This window comes from Phyllostomus discolor, chromosome 5, assembly GCF_004126475.2.
Source record: "Phyllostomus discolor isolate MPI-MPIP mPhyDis1 chromosome 5, mPhyDis1.pri.v3, whole genome shotgun sequence".
In the NCBI taxonomy this organism is placed as follows: Eukaryota; Metazoa; Chordata; class Mammalia; order Chiroptera; family Phyllostomidae; genus Phyllostomus; species Phyllostomus discolor.
In genome coordinates this window covers 148,990,092-149,009,364 of record NC_040907.2, presented here as the reverse complement: position 1 = coordinate 149,009,364, position 19,273 = coordinate 148,990,092, and the positions used below count along the sequence as shown (strand labels likewise).

Genomic DNA, 19,273 nt, shown 5'->3' with positions numbered 1-19,273 from the left:
TAAAGAATATAAGCAGCCCTGACCAGTGTGGCTCAGTTGGTTGGGCATCATCCCACGAAACAAAAGGTCGCTGGTTCAGTTCCCTGTCAGGGCGCATGCCTGGGTTGTGGGTTCAGTCCCCGCTGGGGTGCCTGTGAGAGGCAGCTGATTGATGTTTCTCTCACATATCAATGTTTCTCCCCCCTCTTTCTCTCTCCCTTCTCTGCTGTCTAAAAGAACATATAAATAAAATCTTTAAAAAATGTATAAGCAACCATTTTAATCAAGAAACATTATGCTAGATCCGTGCTGCATGCCACATACCAGGAAGCACTAGAGGAGCGTAAGATGGGTATATGCCCTCAAGTGTCCACAGAGATAGACTTGTGCTGTAGTCTACATTCAGAAATATGAGCACGTTAGAAAGCGGAGGCCAGAGTGAAACTGAAAAGAACTCCAGGAGATATGAGTTACATCATCCACCCTAGAAACGGGACAAGTTTCTTGTGTTTATGCCTGAGTCACTCTGGCCTATCCTTTGCCATTTTATCTGGCCAGCGTGATTTCTGTGTGTGCAACAAGCATAACAAGACACCAAGTGCACGGTCTGCACATGTGATGAGCCTGCTTACAAGCCGAGTAATGATGGGGAACCAAGCTGACCACGATCTGAAATTTGCACATGTGCTTGCAGGCCCTACGGTGGAGCAGCAGGGAGAAATGGCCCGATCGGGAGGAAGGACGTTGGCCACTTTGGAACCAGAGCAGGTAGTAACCCTATGATGGTTTTGTTCATTTTCAGAGTGAGTCATGCTGTGAGGTTTAGGACACGGCCAGGCCTGCCGTCCCCTCTTTACTCCTCATGTCCCCCAGAGCTGTCTGAGTCACCAGCCTGTTCAGGTGTGCCCTGCCTTTTGTCTTTTCCTTAATTTTACTTTCCCTTTTGTCTTTCATGGGCTGAGGCCTAAGGCAGCTTTCCACCACTCTGATGCTTTGATCAATATGATGAATATGAATACGATGAGACCAGGGAGGCTCCCTAATCCTGCCACATACTGGGCCTGTAAATGTAGGAAAAGTACTCATCCAAATCGTCTAACTGATACATAAGGTAGAAGCTCAAGAGCCTGCTCCGTAATCCTAGCCCGGCCCTGTCCACAATGAATCAGTCGCAGTAGCAAACACAATGAGGCTGGAACTGTGGGGAGGTTGGGGTAAGGCTTCCCAAGCCTTGTGTTGTTAAGGATGGATTTGAAAGTGATGTTCGTAGATTTCTTCTGAGGAGTACTTTGACCTGAGAAAGGAAAAGAGAGTTGAAAAAACCACAAGTCGAGACAGGAAAGCACAGGGAGAGAGAGCCTAGCTCAGCTTCTCCCTCTGTTTAACCACTTCTACTCCTTCAGCCATCACCACACTGGCTTCCCACACTGCCCAGTCTGGGTGGGGAGGGGCGGGGTTTCCTCCAGCATCCAGGACTGGATTTCTCCCCCTTGACTGAATTCACTCAAGAAATAATTGTCAAAAGAGAAAAACTAGATGCAAAAACTTACCTGGAAAACAAACTATATACAACTAGTGATATTAAATGTGTGGAGATGTGTGTATCACGCTGATTCAAAGTGCTGGCCCTGCGTCCCGGATAAACTGTGTAATTCGTCACACCCTCCTCCCCTACCTTGGACCAAGGTTTGCTAATCGCAATAATTAGGAGTGGTAACGAGGAAGAGAAGTAAGAAGAAATAGGGGGGAGTTAATAGTGAGAGAGGAAGGAAACAAAGAAAGGAGCTATGTTGGGAAATGAGTGAGAGGAAGTAAAAAGAGTTTAGTCACTGGTCACCTTGGATTTGGGAGCAGGGCCTGGCATAGTTAGAAGAGCACATTTAGAAGAGCGGGTGTGCGTACTTTTTGGATTAATATGTTTGTTTATTTAATGTTTTACTTTTCCTCCTAGAGAGCGGAGATTATCCATCATCTGGCTGATCTGTTGACCGACCAGCGAGATGAGATCCTGTTAGCCAACAAAAAAGACTTGGAGGAGGCAGAGGGTAAATATCAGGCAATCTGAAGTCAGCGTTAAGGAGGGTTTTATTTAATTCTTATATCATAGTCTACCTAAAGTCAAGATTGTTGAGGAAGAAATTATATATTATGCATCCTATTTATTGAGGGTTGGGGTTAATGTTCACTAGGCTCTCTCCAACAATACATACTGCTTCCACCCCCTTTCCCAGGTATTCTAGTACAGCCCCCCAGGGGCTTTTTCTGTTCCCCACATGACTATTATGGCAATTTCCAGACAAAAAAGAAGATTGAGGACCTCTCTATTCTAGACATTCAGCTAACAGCAGCTAACATTTCTTGAGCCTTTTCTGTGTTGCTGGGCATTGTGCCAAGAGCTTAACAGACACAATCTTATTTTATCTTTACAATGTAGTACCTGTGAGGTAGCTGCTATTTATTATCCCGATTTTAGGGAGGAGAAAACTGAAGCATAGAGAAGTTGTCACATGCCTACAACCCTGTGGCCTGTGACAGGTCTGAGACTCAAACCCAGACAGACTGTGCCTGTGAAATAGTCATAGAACAGCTTATGCAGCCAGCGGTGAATGGCAGCTTATCTGTCAGAGAATTAACCAGTGTGGGATCTTCCCCGGTTCAGCAACAGGGGCCAACCAGAACCCCCCCGGGGTGCCTGTGGTAGAGCGAGTGAGGCGGCCGAACTCACTTTGCAGACAGCTGAATATGTAGAATTGGGTAGGTGCTCACTCTCTCCCGTTTCCCAATTCTCCGCCTTTGGCACCCTGCGATAACGGGGGTTGATTTTATGGGGGTTTTAATTTCCTTTTCTCTTGAATAAGTGTGCCTTAAACATCCACATTAATATTGTTCCCTTCAAAGGAACCCAAGGCTCATCCACATTATTTTCATTCCTTAAAACATATTTGAGCCATTGCATTGGCACTTCCTTTAGGGTTTACTTCTGGTCTTTTGGAGATTTGCAATATTGGAAAGTTCTAAAATAGACTCTCAAAAATGGGAGAAATGAGAAGAACTTATCCAGTTCTTTATAATTTAAAGTGAAAGAATTAGGACCCACAGAGGTTAAAGTTATTTTTCCAGGTCACACTACTAGCGGTTAGTGGAACTCTGACTTCTGGTCGCAGTCTTCTCTGTCTGGAAATTCACGAGGACACACGGTGGCTTAGGAGGCAAGTCCTGGGTCTCTGTGAACGTGGTGAACCCCTTTGACTCAGGAAGCCCGTTCCGGGAAATTGACCCTAGAAAATATTGTAGGAGAAAACAGGCCTACCCGTAAAGACTTAGAGCAGGATTATTCATCACACCGAAAACTGGGAACAGCCTGGTACCGGATAACGTATGTGTGGTTAAGTGCATTGATCTGTATCAACTCAATGGAATACTCACTAGGAATTAAATAACTGTTTCAACATGGAAAATGTGTATGCATTGTAAGGTGAAAAACTAGATTGTAACACTTAATGTGCGCCATAATTAAAACTTGATTTTTAGCATGGGGGGGAAATTGAAGAAAATTAATATTGATATAGTTAAATGATATTGTTTGGTAGAATGATGGTTTAATGTTTTTTCTTAATATAAGGTTGGTTCCTCCCCTCCAAAGTAGAAATCTTTTTATTATCTAGGTGGGTGTGGCTATAAAAAAAGAATGGAGAAATTTTCATAATCTCATCTCAGCATTAACCACAGTAATGATTTATGATGTGTGATTTCATGTGGTTTTCCTGAGACATATATGTACATGCATATATTTGAATATGTGTAAGTATAGAGAATCATTCTATGCACACTGTTGTATTTAAATTTAAAGAAAGTTTTATATGTGAACTTATAATTCTATTTAACTTTTTATTTCAAAAAAATCTTTATTGCGTCTGATTATGAAATCATTCATTGTAAAAGATTAAAATAATGCAGAAATATAGACAGCGATCATTACTGTTCTTATTGCCTTCCAGACATGTATACATAAAATGTGTGATGAATAGGGTCCTATCACACATGCTGTTCTGTAGTTTTCCTTTTTCACAAACTATATTCTGAACAGCTTAATAACTGCATTGTAGCCCATTGTCTGAATTTATAGGTGGGATCCAGTTCCCCACTGTTATAAAAGTGGTGTGATAAGATCCTCATTACTTGCAAGTTACTCGTGCAAATGTCAGTTTCTGGAACTGAGCTTGCTTGCACAAAGGGTCTGGTCTACATACCTGTGTATGCTAATGTATACCGCCACACTGGAAAAGCTGTGTGAAGGACGTGCCCCCGTCTTCCCGAGACCCCATAAATCCCACGTCTGTCCCTGACACAGCACCACATGTTCAGTACATGTGCAGCCCGCCCACATCTGCTGTTTGTCATGCATTCCCCACACCTCTCCAGGGAGACTGGCAGCTCCCCTGCTGAAACGTCTGAGCCTCTCCACGTCTAAACTGAACAGCCTGGCCATCGGTCTGCGGCAGATTGCCGCCTCCTCACAGGACAGTGTGGGGCGCGTTTTGCGCCGGACCCGGATTGCCAAAAACTTGGAACTAGAACAAGTGACTGTCCCAATCGGAGTTCTGCTGGTCATCTTTGAGTCTCGCCCTGACTGTCTACCTCAGGTAAGTGACTAACACCAAGATAAATCTCCCAAAGATTCTTTTTTTTTTTAAGTGAGAAAGTTTTATCTTTTTTCCCCGCAAAGATAATTTTTGAGGCTTTATTCTCAAGTTGTTCTAAAGGTAATTTATATTATTGATTGTTCCAGTAATTCTAAAGTAGGTATTTATATGTCCATTTTACAGCTGAAGAAACTGAAGTGTATGGATGTTATTACTGTGAAACTTACAAGTGTGGGTGTGGGCCGTGAGCCCTGATGAACCATACGGTGGCATGGGAGCTCACTGCCCAACATCTTAGCTCGCTGGGCCCTTTGCTCCCTGACAGAGTCCCTGCTAGCCTCCTGTAGGGTTGTTCATCTCCTAGCTGGTTTTGCCCACGCGAAAAAGGCCCCTTTATTATCAGTGTCACAGGTGGCTTCCTGCAGGTGCATCTCTTAGAAAAAGGACGTCTAGTAGTAATGGAAACTAAAATATAGTCCTCTTTCAGGAACCCGGCATAGTACAGGCCAGTGTTGACAAACCACATGTGAAACGGCTTGCCAAGCAGCCATGCTCTTGTTGCCCTAAACTTTCTCCCAGAAATCTGAGACCGTTCTCCCCCTGCACTATCCAGAACGGTGACACCAACTCTTCCTTTGCACTAGCCATGAATTCTGAAAGAGTCTATCTGAAAAATGAACAGCCTGCGCTCTTCGCTGTAGGGCCTTAGTGACCCTGAAGTCCAGAGCGCTCTGTGGAAGGTACTCCCTGACATGACCTAACACCAGCCTGTTCTCCACGGTGCTCCCAAAGAGCACAGATTTTAGGGATTCAAACCGCCCTTCTGACCTGTCTCTCAGAGATGCCCCAGGGGGCACTGCAGAACCCCCTCTGCTGGTGGACATGGTCCTGAGTCTCCACGCAGTCTGTGTCCATGGACTTTCTCTGCCACCTGTTATCCATGCTCGCTGGCACTGCACAAATTAGAGGTCTCTTTTTTTAGCCAGCTACAGCTGAGGTTCCTCACTTAGGGTCTTAACCTTGGATAGCATCACAGAATGCTTAAATCCTAGAAGTTGTGTGTGGAATTCAGCGTGTTTGGGCATTTATCTGGAGAAAGTTTACATAACTTTTATAAGGGGTTTATGAGCAGCAACAACAACAACAACAACAAAAAAAAACCCCAACAAGGTAAGAGCCACTAATCTGTAGATTAACATATTCAGATAAGGTTTTTTAGCAATGATGTCTTCCATCATTATTTAACAAAAACGGGACGCTTTTCATTTACTCTGGGAGCATTCAGAAAGTGCAGCTTCAGGCCTTGGACGATTGGGGCAGTGAGGTTCGTTCTGTGCCCTAGGAGGGTGACTGGTGCTCCTCCTAGACCGCTGGCTCCTCTCCCAGCCGCCTCTGCCCGAGCCGTCTGGGCTGGTGGGAGCTCTAGGCCTCTCCAGGCTCTCAGCACCAGGCAATTAGAGCCCTCAGAACAATTACAGAGCCAGAGGGAGATGTGGCCAGAAATGCCGCCCAACCTCTGCTCAAGTCAAGTGGAGCAAGCCCTGAGTCAGGAGGCGGCAGAGCCCTTGTCCTCCATCCGGGCCACAGCAGAGTGGGGGGCAGCACGTGTGACCCTGGGCACCTAACTCGGGTTACTTTGCTAATGGGCTAAGGAAGATTTACAGTTTAGTCCCTAAGGTCTGGGTGGTTTGGCTCAGTCAGGGCTCTGGGCCCTGCCACTTAGAAGCTATGGGACCTTTTGGAGTCACCAGCCTCTCTGGGCTTCAGTGTCCTTATCTGTAAAGCCAGAGATAAGACAGGTATTTGATTCACTGGAATGTTGTGAAGATGAAACAGAATAGGCCTTTTTAAAGTGATTAAGTCAGTGCTTGGCACAGAAAAAGTGCCCAGTGTATGCTGACGTCACTGTTGCTCTTGCTTTTCCCTTTGGTTCACTGCTCTCCCCTTCCATCTCCAGGTGGCAGCCTTGGCTATTGCAAGTGGTAATGGCTTGTTACTCAAAGGAGGGAAGGAGGCTGCACACAGCAACCGGATTCTTCACCTGCTGACCCAGGAGGCCCTCTCAATCCATGGCGTCAAGGAGGCAGTACAGCTGGTAGGTCCCTGAGGACGCAAGTCGGACCGAGAGGGGCCAGGGTCAGGCCTTGGGGTATATGAAGCAAAGCTTAGGCCATGGAAGTCCAGGCTACCAGCAGACTCGATTGATGTGGCAGCAGGTCCTGTGCGTCTGCTGACATTGGACAATGCCTGGGTCTTCAGTGGCTTAGGAAGACCACTCTCATACAGCTGTGTCCTGGCACTGTTGGTCTATAAGGATGCCTATTAGCCCTTCATTCTTTAGGTCGCAGGGCAACAGGAGTACCAGACCGAGAGTGTGAGGCCTGGGCTTGCTCACTGGCAGAGTGACTTGGGCTGAGTCAGATGAGATAAATTTTATGAGTTAGTCATAAACCACCATGGAGCATGTAAGAATTAGGTCATGCTGTGTCATTGCTATTATTATTATAGTCATCATTTTAACCAGTCTCTAATACTCCTCAACTGTCAACTGTAGTTTCTGAACCAAATAGTAAGAGCTACAATTTATTGAGCACGTACTATGGGCAAGGCACTATTCTTCCTTGTCTTAACTTGATCCTCTCAACAACTCTATGAGAAAATATCCATTTCTGCCTATTTTATAGATGGAAAAAAAATGGTCTTAGAGTTCAGTAACTCATCCCAAATCACACAGCCTGTAGCAGGGTTTGGATTTGGACTTAGGCCGGCTCCAGATCTTCCTCCTCTTCCAATAAGGCCCACTCGCACCATGTTTCAGGGTCCTGGCTGCTGGGGAGAAGGTCTACAAACCTCCTGCATTTCATGCTCATCGACAAGAATCTGGGCTTTTCTCACGGCAGCATAGTGGGTGGAAAGAGCACAGATTTTAGGGATTCAAGCCACAGCTCTACCACATCCCAGCTTAATTCAACAGACTTCTGCCCTCGCCCTCTTCCTAGCAATATACAAATACATACAGTAAGTGCACAGATCCAGTGTGGTTTTGTCCACCTGTGTATACACATGTACATAACCATCAGCTGTGTCAAGACATCTCCAGCCCCCAGAGGCCCCCGTGCCCTTCCCGATCAGCGCGCCCCATCACCTCCAGCAGGGAGCCATTGTTTCACTTCTTTCACATCTTTTGCCTGTTCTTGAGCTTCGTATAAATGGACTCATACCAAATGCACTCTTTTATGTTGAATTTCTTTTGTTCATTATCATGTCCGTGAGATTCATCCACATCATTGCATCTGCCAGTAGATTGCTCTTTCACCGCCGTATAGTATTTTATTTGTATGCACATACTGCAGTTTATCCTTTCTTCTGTTGACAGACATTTGGGTTGTTTCCATTTTTGGAGTATGCAGATTACAGTTGCTGTGAACATTTTTGTACGTGTAAATTTGTATTTCCGTTGTAACATGACCACTAAAGGACAAATCAAAACTCAAGAAGACAGAAAGATACCCGTAATCTCACTGTCCTAACACACTAACTCACCTTGGTTGGTCCGGCCAGCCTCCCAGGGCTGAGGCTGTCAGTGACATCAGGAGGAGCCACAACTCCCCAGTAAGACCCAACCTGTCATCCAGGCAATGGCTAGGCAACCACCAGAGCAGCCACTTTCTCTTGAGATGCTTGTTGCCTGGCATAATCGGTACCTCCTCCACCTTCCAGAGGGTGCACTTTATAATACCTCTCCTAGAAGGTTAAAAGTGATCTGCCCAGTGTGTAGCTAGTTGTGTCCTAGCCCCGTCTTCCCTACTCGACTCTGAGCTGTCGGAGGGCAGAGACCATGTCCCACACGTTTTGTCACGCAGGGCGCAGCACCCAATGTGCAGTGTTTGGTGAGCACTTGCTGGCCAGCATCAGTTCCCATGATTGGGACTGAATCTTGTTTTGGAGTGAGTTTTCACCATGTCCGGTGTAGTTATCAGGAGGTGCAGGCATGTACCTATAAAGGGGATGTTGCTATTTTTAGATCTCATGGAGCTGGGAGACATGCTTTTTATCTTTTCATTCTCTCCTTCTTCAGGTGAACACCAGAGAAGAGGTGGAAGATCTTTGCCGACTAGACAAAATCATAGATCTGATCATCCCACGTGGCTCTTCCCAGCTGGTCAGAGACATCCAGAAAGCCTCAAAGGGGATCCCGGTGATGGGGCACAGTGAAGGGATCTGCCACATGTATGTGGATTCCGAGGCCAGTGTCGATAAAGCATCCAGACTAGGTGAGCTGCGTGGGGTCCCCTGTTGCACAGGCGAAACATTTGTCACGTCCTCTGCGGCTCTTGATCATGTTAATAGAAACAATTCTTTGTTCTCCTTCTTTAGTCAGAGACTCTAAATGTGAATATCCAGCTGCCTGTAACGCTTTGGAGACCCTTCTAATCCACCGAGACCTGCTGAGAACACCGCTGTTTGACCAGATCATTGACATGCTGAGAGTGGAGCAGGTAAGACAAGTCTCATGGGATTCATCCATCACTTTCTGCCTTCCGCGTGGAGACTGCGAAGCCTGTGGGATTAGACTGGGAGCATCTGCCGAACCGTGTGAGGCATTCAAGAAGCAATATTTTTGAACATCTGCTGTGTACAAAGTTCTGTGCTGAGTACACAGAGATGAGTAAGACGTGAAGACATGGCCTCTGCCATCTGATAGTCTAGTAGACAGAAGAACCCACGCACGAACAGCTCCGTTACAACGCGGAGCGTGTTAAGTGCCGAGGGGGTTCAAAGATGGGGCAGATCACATGGCAGCCTTTATTCGGGTGCATAGTTCACAGTTCGTGTCTGAACACAGGCCTGTTGGGATTCGATTTGAAAATATGTACAGAAATGTTCTCAAACCAAAAATGTATTGCATCTACCCTTCCACAGATATCTTCAGTTACCAGTATTAATGTATTTAATACAGTGATAGTTGGGAGTCAGCAATTTGTATGATATCCTCTTTTTCTGAGATTATTTTCTTATCACATCATGAAGGTTCTAAACAACCAATGCCAGTAAATTTCCAACATAAATGTATGCTCCATCTTAAACTCCTAATTGCAAAAAAATAGATGCTTTCCAGACAAACATGGACAGTCTTAAGTTTTCTGTCAGAATGTATTTTAAGCTTTGATACCTGCTGTCATGGCACCCTTTCAGAATCCTGTGAACTAGCCCAGCAGTAGAGAAAGTGACCGTGGACCTTGGTCGCTTTGTGTCTCTCCCCTTCCATCCTTTTGCTGGAAGGGAAGGCTCCAGTGAGTTTATAAATGTGGCATGGACTCAGTGAGAACCCGAAAGGATTGTTTTGAAAACGAAAATGCACCCCACAAATTAAAGGGAGTTAGATCACATGCTCACTTGTGTTTGGGCCTTACTTTATGCTAGTGGCCTGTTTGATCAGGTCCCCGTGTGCGCCAGGCACCACACTGGACTGGACAGGAGAAAGCACTCCTTTAGCCAGGAAAAAACCCCCAGTCTTGATTCAGACAAACCCATGATATCCTCAGGCTTCCTCAGGAGTGCCTTGAAATGCCTCAGATCGCCAAGAGTCATTAGGCGTACTTCATGCCGCACTGTTGCATTGCAGCCAGTAAACCAGCATGGGGACTTGCCCCGAGCTGGGCTCATGGAGTCCCAGTCTCTGAGGAGTATGGTTGGACTCCAGGCCTGGAGGAAGGGGGTCTCAGGTAGGAAACCACACAGGGCCTCAGGAGCAATGAGGACAGGACAGGCACCGCTTGTTGTAAGTTGAACTGAGCAAGCGCGTGGTCCCAGAGAATAAAGGCATAAACCCTACCTGGGAGGTCTCTGTGAACAAGGCTTAAGTGGACTCAGACCTCTGAGTGGGTCCTCAGTAACCAGCCTCAAATCCTTCAATTCCTGCAGGCAGGAGTAGAAGCAGCCCCTGTGGCTGGAGCTGAGTTGAACCTGAGATGGAGCCTGACCAAGAAAGCTGGAACTCTTAGCAAGTAGCCACAGTTTGACATGGTTGCCAGCCCAGGCCTGTTCCTCCGAAGCACACCTGGGACTTCCCCGGGGTGCAAGGATAGACGTGTGCACGTGGCATGTCCCCTTCCCTGAGCCCAGTGTGCAGGTCCCATATAAAGGGAATGGGGTGTTTACAGCAGGTGAGTTCATGTTAATGAAATGCCAGCAGTCAGGGGCTTATGTGGTTAACCCATTAAATGCCTTGCACATTTTTTTAAATCTTCACCTGAGGATATATATATATTGATTCTAGAGAGAGAAGAAGAGGGAGAGAGAGAAACATTGATCAGTTGCCTCCCATGTGCACCCTGATCAGGGACTGAACCTAAAACTCAGGCATGTGCCCTGACTGGGAATCAAACCTGTGACCTTTTGTTTTAGGGGACAGTGCTTCCAGCTAACTAAGCCACACCAGCCAGGGCTACCTTGCACATTTTTAGTGTTCAGAGGCTTCCTGCTGAAATCCCTGCTCCAGTTTTGCTAAAGGCCCATTGCTGGCTTGTGGTCAGTCAGCATTTTCAAAAGCAAGCTGCCTTTAAAAGGAGGACTAGGTTAGTGGTTAGCTTTCCAGGCCACAGGAACCCCAGGCCTGGTATCTGCAGGCTCATCCTGCTGTCCGATCCTAGAGGAAGAGGTGCACTTGCTTCCTTGTGTTTCTGTTGCTGCCCCTGGCCTTCCTCTGTTCCAGGTGAAAATTCACGCGGGCCCCAAGTTCGCCTCCTATCTGACCTTCAGCCCCTCTGAGGTGAAGTCCCTCCGGACTGAGTACGGGGACCTGGAATTGTGCATTGAAGTGGTGGACAGCGTCCAGGATGCCATCGACCACATCCACAAGTACGGCAGCTCCCACACGGACGTCATCGTCACAGAGAACGGTCAGTGTGCAGATGCTCCAAGCATATGGTGGCGTCTGCGCTCTCTGCCTCAGTCTCCGAGGTGGCTCTGCTGCGCTCAGCCCCTCTTGGCCTGCAGGAAAACATAATCTGCACAGACTAACGATGATGCCTGGTGTCGGCTGCATTTGCTGGTTTGCCAAGTGCTTTCACATCTGTTACCTCATTGCACTGTGGCAGTGGTCCCGTGGGGGGAGTCCGGGAAGAGACGATTAGCTCTACTTTAACAATGACTCCTGCGTTACAGGCGTTATTATTTAATCCACACAGCGGCCCTTCCAGGTTTTTGCAATACATCCATTTCACAGCTGAAGAAACTGAGGTTCAGGAGATCAAGGGCAGAACCAACTCCACAGTATCCATTCCCTCTACAGACATGTATGTGTTGTAAGACATGCCTAGGTGTCAGGCTCTGAGGCCCAGTGAGTGATGCAGGAAGCCAGGATGGCCCCCCCAGAAACTGACAGTCAGTTTGTCGGGGAATCACAGCAGCAGCGATAACAACAGCCAACATTTACGGGGCTCTTACCTGGGTGCTGGACTGCGACGTGTGTGCTGTGGACATCAGTTCACCTCATCCCCTCCACCTCCTGGGAGCTAGGTCATGTTGTCAGTCCCCATTTTACTGAGGCACAGAGAGGTTCAGAAACCCGCCCGTGGTCACCGAGCTAGTGGGTGTGAACTTAGAGCTCAAAGTCAAGCATTCTGGCCCCAGAGCCTATAAATAAGCAGGGTAGACAGGCCACTGCAGCGCCGAGGGTACGAGGGTACGTCTGCAGCCAGAGATCTGGGCTCCAGCCCAGGCAACTACGCTCTCTGCAGCAGTGACTGACGAAGTTCGTTTGCCTTCTTCCTCTTTGTGTTTTCCACAAATCTTGATGTTTAACATGTGGGGAAGCTCCCCAGGGGCCTGGACCCTACCCCAGCGAGTCGCTGGTGAGTGGCTGGAAACGGGCACTTTCTGTGGGTCCTCCTGACTCAGTTTCTTCTCTTTATGCCACAGAGAAAACAGCAGAGTTCTTTCTCCAGCACATAGATAGCGCCTGTGTATTCTGGAACGCCAGCACTCGCTTCTCTGATGGCTACCGCTTCGGACTGGGTAAGAAGGACGGTTGTGGGAGACAGCCACCACTGTGTGGTCCACGGAGCATGGTGAGGGTGGAGGAGACACCTCTCCTTTATGGTCCTGTGCTTGGTGGAGATGATAGAGACAGAGTTGGGGGAGGTGGGTACAGGAGAGAAAATGATAGCTGGTAGAAGTCCTGTGCTCAGCACTTCACATGTTAAGAAGATAGGTACTTGTATTCCCTTTTTTGTACATGGGGGAAATGAGAGTCAAAGAGGTGAAGTGACTTGTACAAAGTCACGTAGCCCAAAGCCAGGGTCCCTCCCACCACGGCCTGGCTCCATACACAGGTTGTGACAGGTGTGCCTGCCGAGGTCCCTGAGAGCACTGCGGTGGCGGGCTCACTTCTTTAGAAGGACACGGCCAGGGTGCGTCTGAACTAAGAATTCCCCGTGTGGACAGGACGAAAGCGGGTATTAGTGCCTCTGCTGGGCTTACGTGTCAGCCTCAAAACCAAACGGCTGAGCCCAGAGGTGCAAGGTTTACTTCTAAAGCAGACTGAAATAAAAAGCTGCAGAAGGACACCCTTCTCCCCCTTCCATCACTAACAATAAAACCTCCATCCCCAGCAGCACGGGGATTTTTCAGACTCTCTGTGGTTTTCAGGGGCACCAGTATACAAAGTTCCAATAGAGGCATTTATGACACATTTGAGAAGTATTTCAACCACTTAAAACCTTTTAATCCCTCTGAACTTTTGAATAGATGATCTGTCCAGAGAAATAGTTCTCACTGCATCATTAAAGGTTATTAAAGGGAATTTTACTCAGTTATTTTTAGTTGGTAGACACTTTATTTTTAATTCCCTGTTTCCATTATGTTGGGGTTTTGATTTCGTTATTACATCACTTGCACTGGACTTTGTATTCCGTGATCTTGCAGAAGAAATAGCAGCGTAAGGGCTGAGGTGCCCAGCTTTTGAGTGAAAGTCAAGATGGGGGGAAAGCAAGAGACCAGCCCACTCCATTGTCCTTCCATCCCCAGCTCCGAGCACAGGCTCACACTCCGGCCAAGTCAAATGCATTAATAACAGTGATGTGTAATATTCACTGAGCACTTACTGTATTCCCAGCACGTGTTAAGTGCATCACATGCAGTATCACATGTACCTCAATGGAATAGATTCTATTATTTTTCTCATTTTTTTAATGAAAAGAACTGAAGCACAAAAGATGGTTAGGGAGTGGGCCCAGAGCCACTTAAACCAGGGTTTGAATCTGGTGCTCACACTCTTTCAAGCACTCCCCCTCCTCCTCCCAGGCTCACTCCAATTCAGGTCCCCGCCCTTGCTCCGCTCTTGCTCCTCTCTCTGCCGGCTGCACCCTCCACTGCCGCTCCCCTGGCTGCCTTCTTCCATTGCTCAGGTTTCAGCAGAAAGGCCCCTCCTCAGGGAAGTGGTCCCTGGCCACCCTATCCAGTGTTATCCCCCCCACCCATGCAGTCTGTCACAGCACCCTTCACTCCATCACCACAGAACATACACTCCCCCAAAGCAGGACCTGTATCAGCGATTCGCCACTGTATCCCCATGGCCTCGTACCTGGTACATGCCCAGTACAGTCGTGAAAAGCAAGGGAACCCCGCCTCCGCCGTGTGTGGAGTGGAACTCTGAACCACCCCAGGAAAACCCTGAGGCCCCCATGTCTGGGCCTGGAGGGTGGGGAAATGAGCAGAGCCCTTTCATGTATTCAGTAACTGTCTGAGGGGTGCCCGAGTGCCGAGAATTCTGGGGGTACAGAGAACACATCTCTTACTTTCTAAGACTTGAAGAATATTTAGGGAGATCAAAACTCCATACTAGACGTTGTTATACATGTCAAAAAAATTCCCAAATGTCAAATTATGATACACAATCCAGACGCTAAACAGATATCAGAGATAGCACTTCCAGTAAAGCGTGGAAGAGAGGCCCACATGTTGTTTCAAGAGGGGGGCTCATCATTTCCAGCACCCAGTGCCACACGGGGACAGTGGAACTCCAGCTGGCCCGGGGAGGACGGGACAGGGGTAGGCACTGGGAGGGAAGGCCCAGGGAGGAGCGTGAGGGGCTGGTGCGCAGATAGGAAGCAGAGTCAGAGGAGAGCCACACTCTCATCCGTGCCTTTTTGCAGGAGCTGAGGTGGGAATCAGCACCTCGAGAATCCACGCACGGGGACCAGTAGGACTTGAGGGACTGCTGACTACTAAGTGGCTGCTGCGAGGGCAGGACCACGTGGTCTCAGACTTCTCAGAGCATGGAAGTTTAAAATACCTTCACGAGAACCTCCCTGTTCCTCAGAGAAACACCAACTGAAAGCACTCGGAGAAGAGCCAGAACGTTCCAGAACATCTTCACAGTCAGACTTGTCTTAAGAATCTCAGGGGATGAGCCCGGTATTGTCTCCCGCATCCTGGAAGGGTCTTCCTGGTGGAAGGAGCACCGGGGCTTCTGGGCTCAGTTTGGCAACATCAGTCTTGGCTAATGACCTGTGATCCAGCTCACTGCTTTCTTTTTTCCTTCTCATTTTTTAAGTTAAGAAATAATTGTTATGGCTAGGGACTTAGCTAACTGCTCCAGGCAGGGACTTTGCTTGGTACGGTCCAATTTTCTGCAGTAACAGAAACAGAATGGTGTGGTTTCCCCACATAAGAGGCGACAGAAAAACCAGGACCACTTCTCACCTTATCGCCTCAGTGAGGTACGGTCTCCCTTGGCATTTGCCTGCATGAGAGCCGGCCACACCCAGGGAGTCTTTCCACATTCCATTTCCTTTACACTCGCAGTCCTCTCTGGAAAGGAAAGGTTTGGAACTTAGAAGAGGGTCAGCCCTTTTAGCATTCGAATCAAAAACAATCACAAAAATGGACCTAACCCATTCCACTGGGAAGGTTAATCTTCTGTATTTATCTGCGGAGCAAATGTAAATAAGCATTCCAGACACTGGCAGCCTCTCCGGGGCCTGGAGGCTTCCCATGATGCTTCGGAACCGGAGCTGCAGACAGGAGTTGCGCATTTCAGGATGAAGTATCTACAACAATTATGCTTGAAATTTTTATATGAATTATTATATCATCCTTTTCTTTCCCTCCAAAATAAAATTAGAGGATTATTTTAGTACTTTGGATTCTTCCCTCGTTTTGAGAAATAAAGTTCTTATGAAAAGCCTGTGTGCCACTGCCTATTGCCCTGTCCTCCGTTTCCTTCCCCTGTGACCCCCACAGCCCTGCCTCTACTCATGGTCTCCTCTAGAAGCCGGCTGGGAGACAGCTGCCCAGGGGAGGGACTCGGGCTGGGAGTGAGGAGACGAGGCCCCGAGTGGAAGGACTAGAGGGGTGCTGTCGGCCCGAAGTCGGGTGTCTACCACAGGAGCGTGCTTCTGCTGTGCTGGGTCCACCCAGGGTCCACTTGGGCGGGCCTGTCGCTTCAGGGTCGCCTATGTTGTTGACAGCTCTAACCCTCCCTCTATCCAGTGCTTGTTCCTGGGGCCCTGGTGCCTAACAGTTGCCAGGTGAAAGATTTCCTGTCTTGTGAAGGCCCTTCGAATAAAATAAGCACTCGATTACATGCTGCTGCTTACCCCCGAGGGTGTTTTATGAGCGTAAGAATTACACTGTCATGTGGAACATGTTCCCGGGCCGGTTCCAAACTGACCTCTCATCCAGACCCTTACATGGTCTGGCCTGTTACTCTGCCTGCCCTGTCCTCTGAATGGGGAATTCTGGCATAACTTGCCTGAAAAGGCAATAAAGTTCCTCCTGAAACCGTATGGCAAATACCAGAGTCAGCTCACAACCAGACAACAAGACAGCCCTGGAGTCTAAAATAGAAAGTGACCCAAGAAGGCGGGGCCCATGGGGCAGACTCCACTGAGGAGGCAGACCTGGGTCTAGGCCCTGAGCAAGACACAGGAGTGAGGAAAGAGTGGGCAGAGCATTCAGGCAGGGGGCTGGTGGGAGCAGAAGTCCTGAGTGGGGATGAAACACAAGGCTGGGGAGCAGCGAATATACCGGTTTAGGGCAGAAGCTCATGTGGGTGGACAGGAAGGTATTGCAGCCAAATGGCTTATGGTGCAATCCCAGCTGGAGCCGCTCTTCTCAGGACAAGAGGTGGAGGTGGAGTTGGGTCTGGAAAATGCAGATGAAAGTTACTCAGCAAGACCAGTTCCCCTCAGGTGGCCACCTCAGCCTTGGTCCATTTCTGCAGAGACCATGCACCACCAGCATTCTCTTTCTTGTTTTCACCAAAAGTGCAGAGACTGTAAGGAGGGCCAGGAGGCAGCCACAGCCTCACCAGTACCCTCACCCAGGCAGTCTTCACGTTTACTGTCTTGGCTAGCCAGAGTGGGGGCCTTTTCATCTAAAATCTCTCCTGCGGTCCTGCCCTACTGCCTTCTGGCCACTAACCCCTGACAACACAGGCCACTGAAACACCAGTCCCCGAAGTTCCCACCTGCCCACCAAGGGGGAAAGAAAGCCTCTGGGGTGTTACATAGGATAGCAGGTGTTATTCATCCAGCCAAGCTCACTCGGATTTAGGTGTCCTGTTACTTGAAGCCCAAATTGTCTCAATAATACAGTACATACATACACGACAAAATTATTCTTATGGAATGGGCAATCTAATGACCTAGATTATAATAGGTATTAGTTGCTCTATACCCCTTATTTTATGGAACCCTCTCCATTTTGCAATAATTCTGCTCAGTCTGTGTGATTCGGAGGAGGGATGCTGATATCCAGTACTTCATATTTTTAGTGGTAGTCTTGGGTCTTGGGTCTGTAAGTCTGTTCCCCTGCTTACTGTGATTGCTTCGGGGCTGGGCATGTGATTTAAACTTGCTGCACAGCATGCTGGTGGAATCAAATTTCTACTGCAGTTATTAGAAAAAACTTTCTCTGGAGTTAGCTCTAACTCCTGAGGACCAAGGCTGATAATATCCATCCTTCCACTGGAGAGACCAGGTAAGAAGTATCCAACACAGAGGAAAGGGACTTTGCCCACCTAGTTCCAACTGTGCCTGAAACCCACCCCTGGACTCAATCCAGTACTTTCCCTATTTTGCTTACACTAGTTGGAGTTGGGTTTGAATCCCTTTCACTTAGAAGATTTCGGATAATATAGCTGGGGTCAAGGGTCTGCTCTACCACTGTAGCAGTGACTTTGGGCAAGTTACTTGACTTCTGTGAGCCTCAATTTCCTAGTGAGAATATTGACCCGTCCTACACCATAGGTGGTGATCTAAACACTTGGCAGAGCAGGGGTACATGGCAAGCACTCAACAAATGGGAGAAGGTCACTTGCTATGGTTTTCAGGTGCCCAACTGTGTACTTGGCTCTTCCCTTTACAAGAAAGCAGAAGTCCCTTCTGTTCCTCACAAGGCAGTTTTCAGGAGCCAGATCTTCCCATGCCAGCTTCATCTGGTCACCAGACCAGCCTTGCCCTGCACTTGGGCAGGGAGGGACAGAGCTCTGGGTTTCATCAAACATGTAAACACCTGGAGTATGTGGGTGGCTGCTACTGAGAAGGGTATGAGCAGTAGAAACCCCATGGTGGGCCTGGGAAAGAGAAGGGGGAGCCAGGTGAATGTCATCTTTAGCCTGAAAGAAGAGAGGTGACCTTGGGTTGGTTGAGAGGACCAGGCCTATGGGGGGGAGGGGGGGCCGTAAGCAGTGGGTAGGAGAAAAGCAAAAGACTCTGGGTTTCTAGGTACTTGCCTGTGAGCCCTGCAGTGCAGTATAAAGTGCATGGAGTGTATGCTTTTCTGAATTAGAAATCCATTTTCAAATCTCTAAGCAAACACAAAGTCTGTGAGTATTTAGACAAACCCTCTGGACAGCTTGCTGGCTAAGGCTTTAAATCTGTTAATCTACACTCTTCTGACGCCATTACTGCTCACATCTGCTTCTCAAATGGACGTGGAACAAAATATTTCTGGGTAGCGTTTTGTGCCCTGTATGGATAGTGTCCCTAAGGCAGCAGAAGTGGAAATGTTTTCAGGTACAAGTAACAGAAACCCCAAACTAGTTTTAACAGAAAGTATATTTATTCGCTTACATAACTGAGGAAGTCCAGAGGTATAGTTCAGGCATGGTTTGATCAGGGCTCTGGCTCTCTCTGTAGATCCCTGTAAATCAGTGGTTTTCAAATTTTAGAATCTCAAAACTACCTGTAGCACTTATTAAACAGATCACAGATTCACTAGATCTGGGACAGGGTCCAGAATTTGCATTTCTAATAAATTTCCAGTTGCCACTGTAGCTGCCATAGTCAATCCAGGAACCACACTCTGAGGACCACGGACCTAGACAGGTGTCTGCGGGCAGCAACCTGTCCATGCTGTGGATTGGGTGCTGGAGTGGGATTAAAAAAAATGTATTATCCTCCCACCTCCAGCAAACAGAAGTTCTGGGCTCCGCTCTTATTAAATTGTCCCGAACCCATCACTGTAGTAAATGCAGAAGTTGAGTTGAGTTGCCTGTCACAAAAAATCTGAACAGTGAGGGCAGGAACATGATAGAAGTTCATTTTTGTCTCGTGGAAAAAGAGATCTGGAGGTAGGGGTCCCGGGCTGGCTGAGGGGATGGCTCCATGATGTCATCAGGCACCCGGGCCCCTCTTGGTTTC

The 19,273-nt window shown here is 47.9% G+C and overlaps 1 protein-coding gene across 5 annotated transcripts in view; it reads left to right on the top strand.

Moving 5' to 3' along the window:
- Window positions 1–15,813, top strand: part of ALDH18A1 (aldehyde dehydrogenase 18 family member A1) — a 38,060-nt gene extending 22,247 nt beyond the window's left edge. For all 5 annotated transcript variants that reach the window (XM_028511657.2, XM_036027065.1, XM_036027064.1 and 2 more), the window contains exons 10-18: window positions 674–747; window positions 1,931–2,024; window positions 4,402–4,622; window positions 6,580–6,717; window positions 8,701–8,896; window positions 9,000–9,121; window positions 11,338–11,524; window positions 12,546–12,641; window positions 14,780–15,813. In XM_028511657.2, the coding sequence (XP_028367458.1) occupies window positions 674–747; window positions 1,931–2,024; window positions 4,402–4,622; window positions 6,580–6,717; window positions 8,701–8,896; window positions 9,000–9,121; window positions 11,338–11,524; window positions 12,546–12,641; window positions 14,780–14,961 (1,310 nt within the window). In that variant the 3' untranslated portion in view covers window positions 14,962–15,813. The remainder of the gene's footprint in view (window positions 1–673; window positions 748–1,930; window positions 2,025–4,401; window positions 4,623–6,579; window positions 6,718–8,700; window positions 8,897–8,999; window positions 9,122–11,337; window positions 11,525–12,545; window positions 12,642–14,779) is intronic.
- Window positions 15,814–19,273: the final 3,460 nt, after the last annotated feature.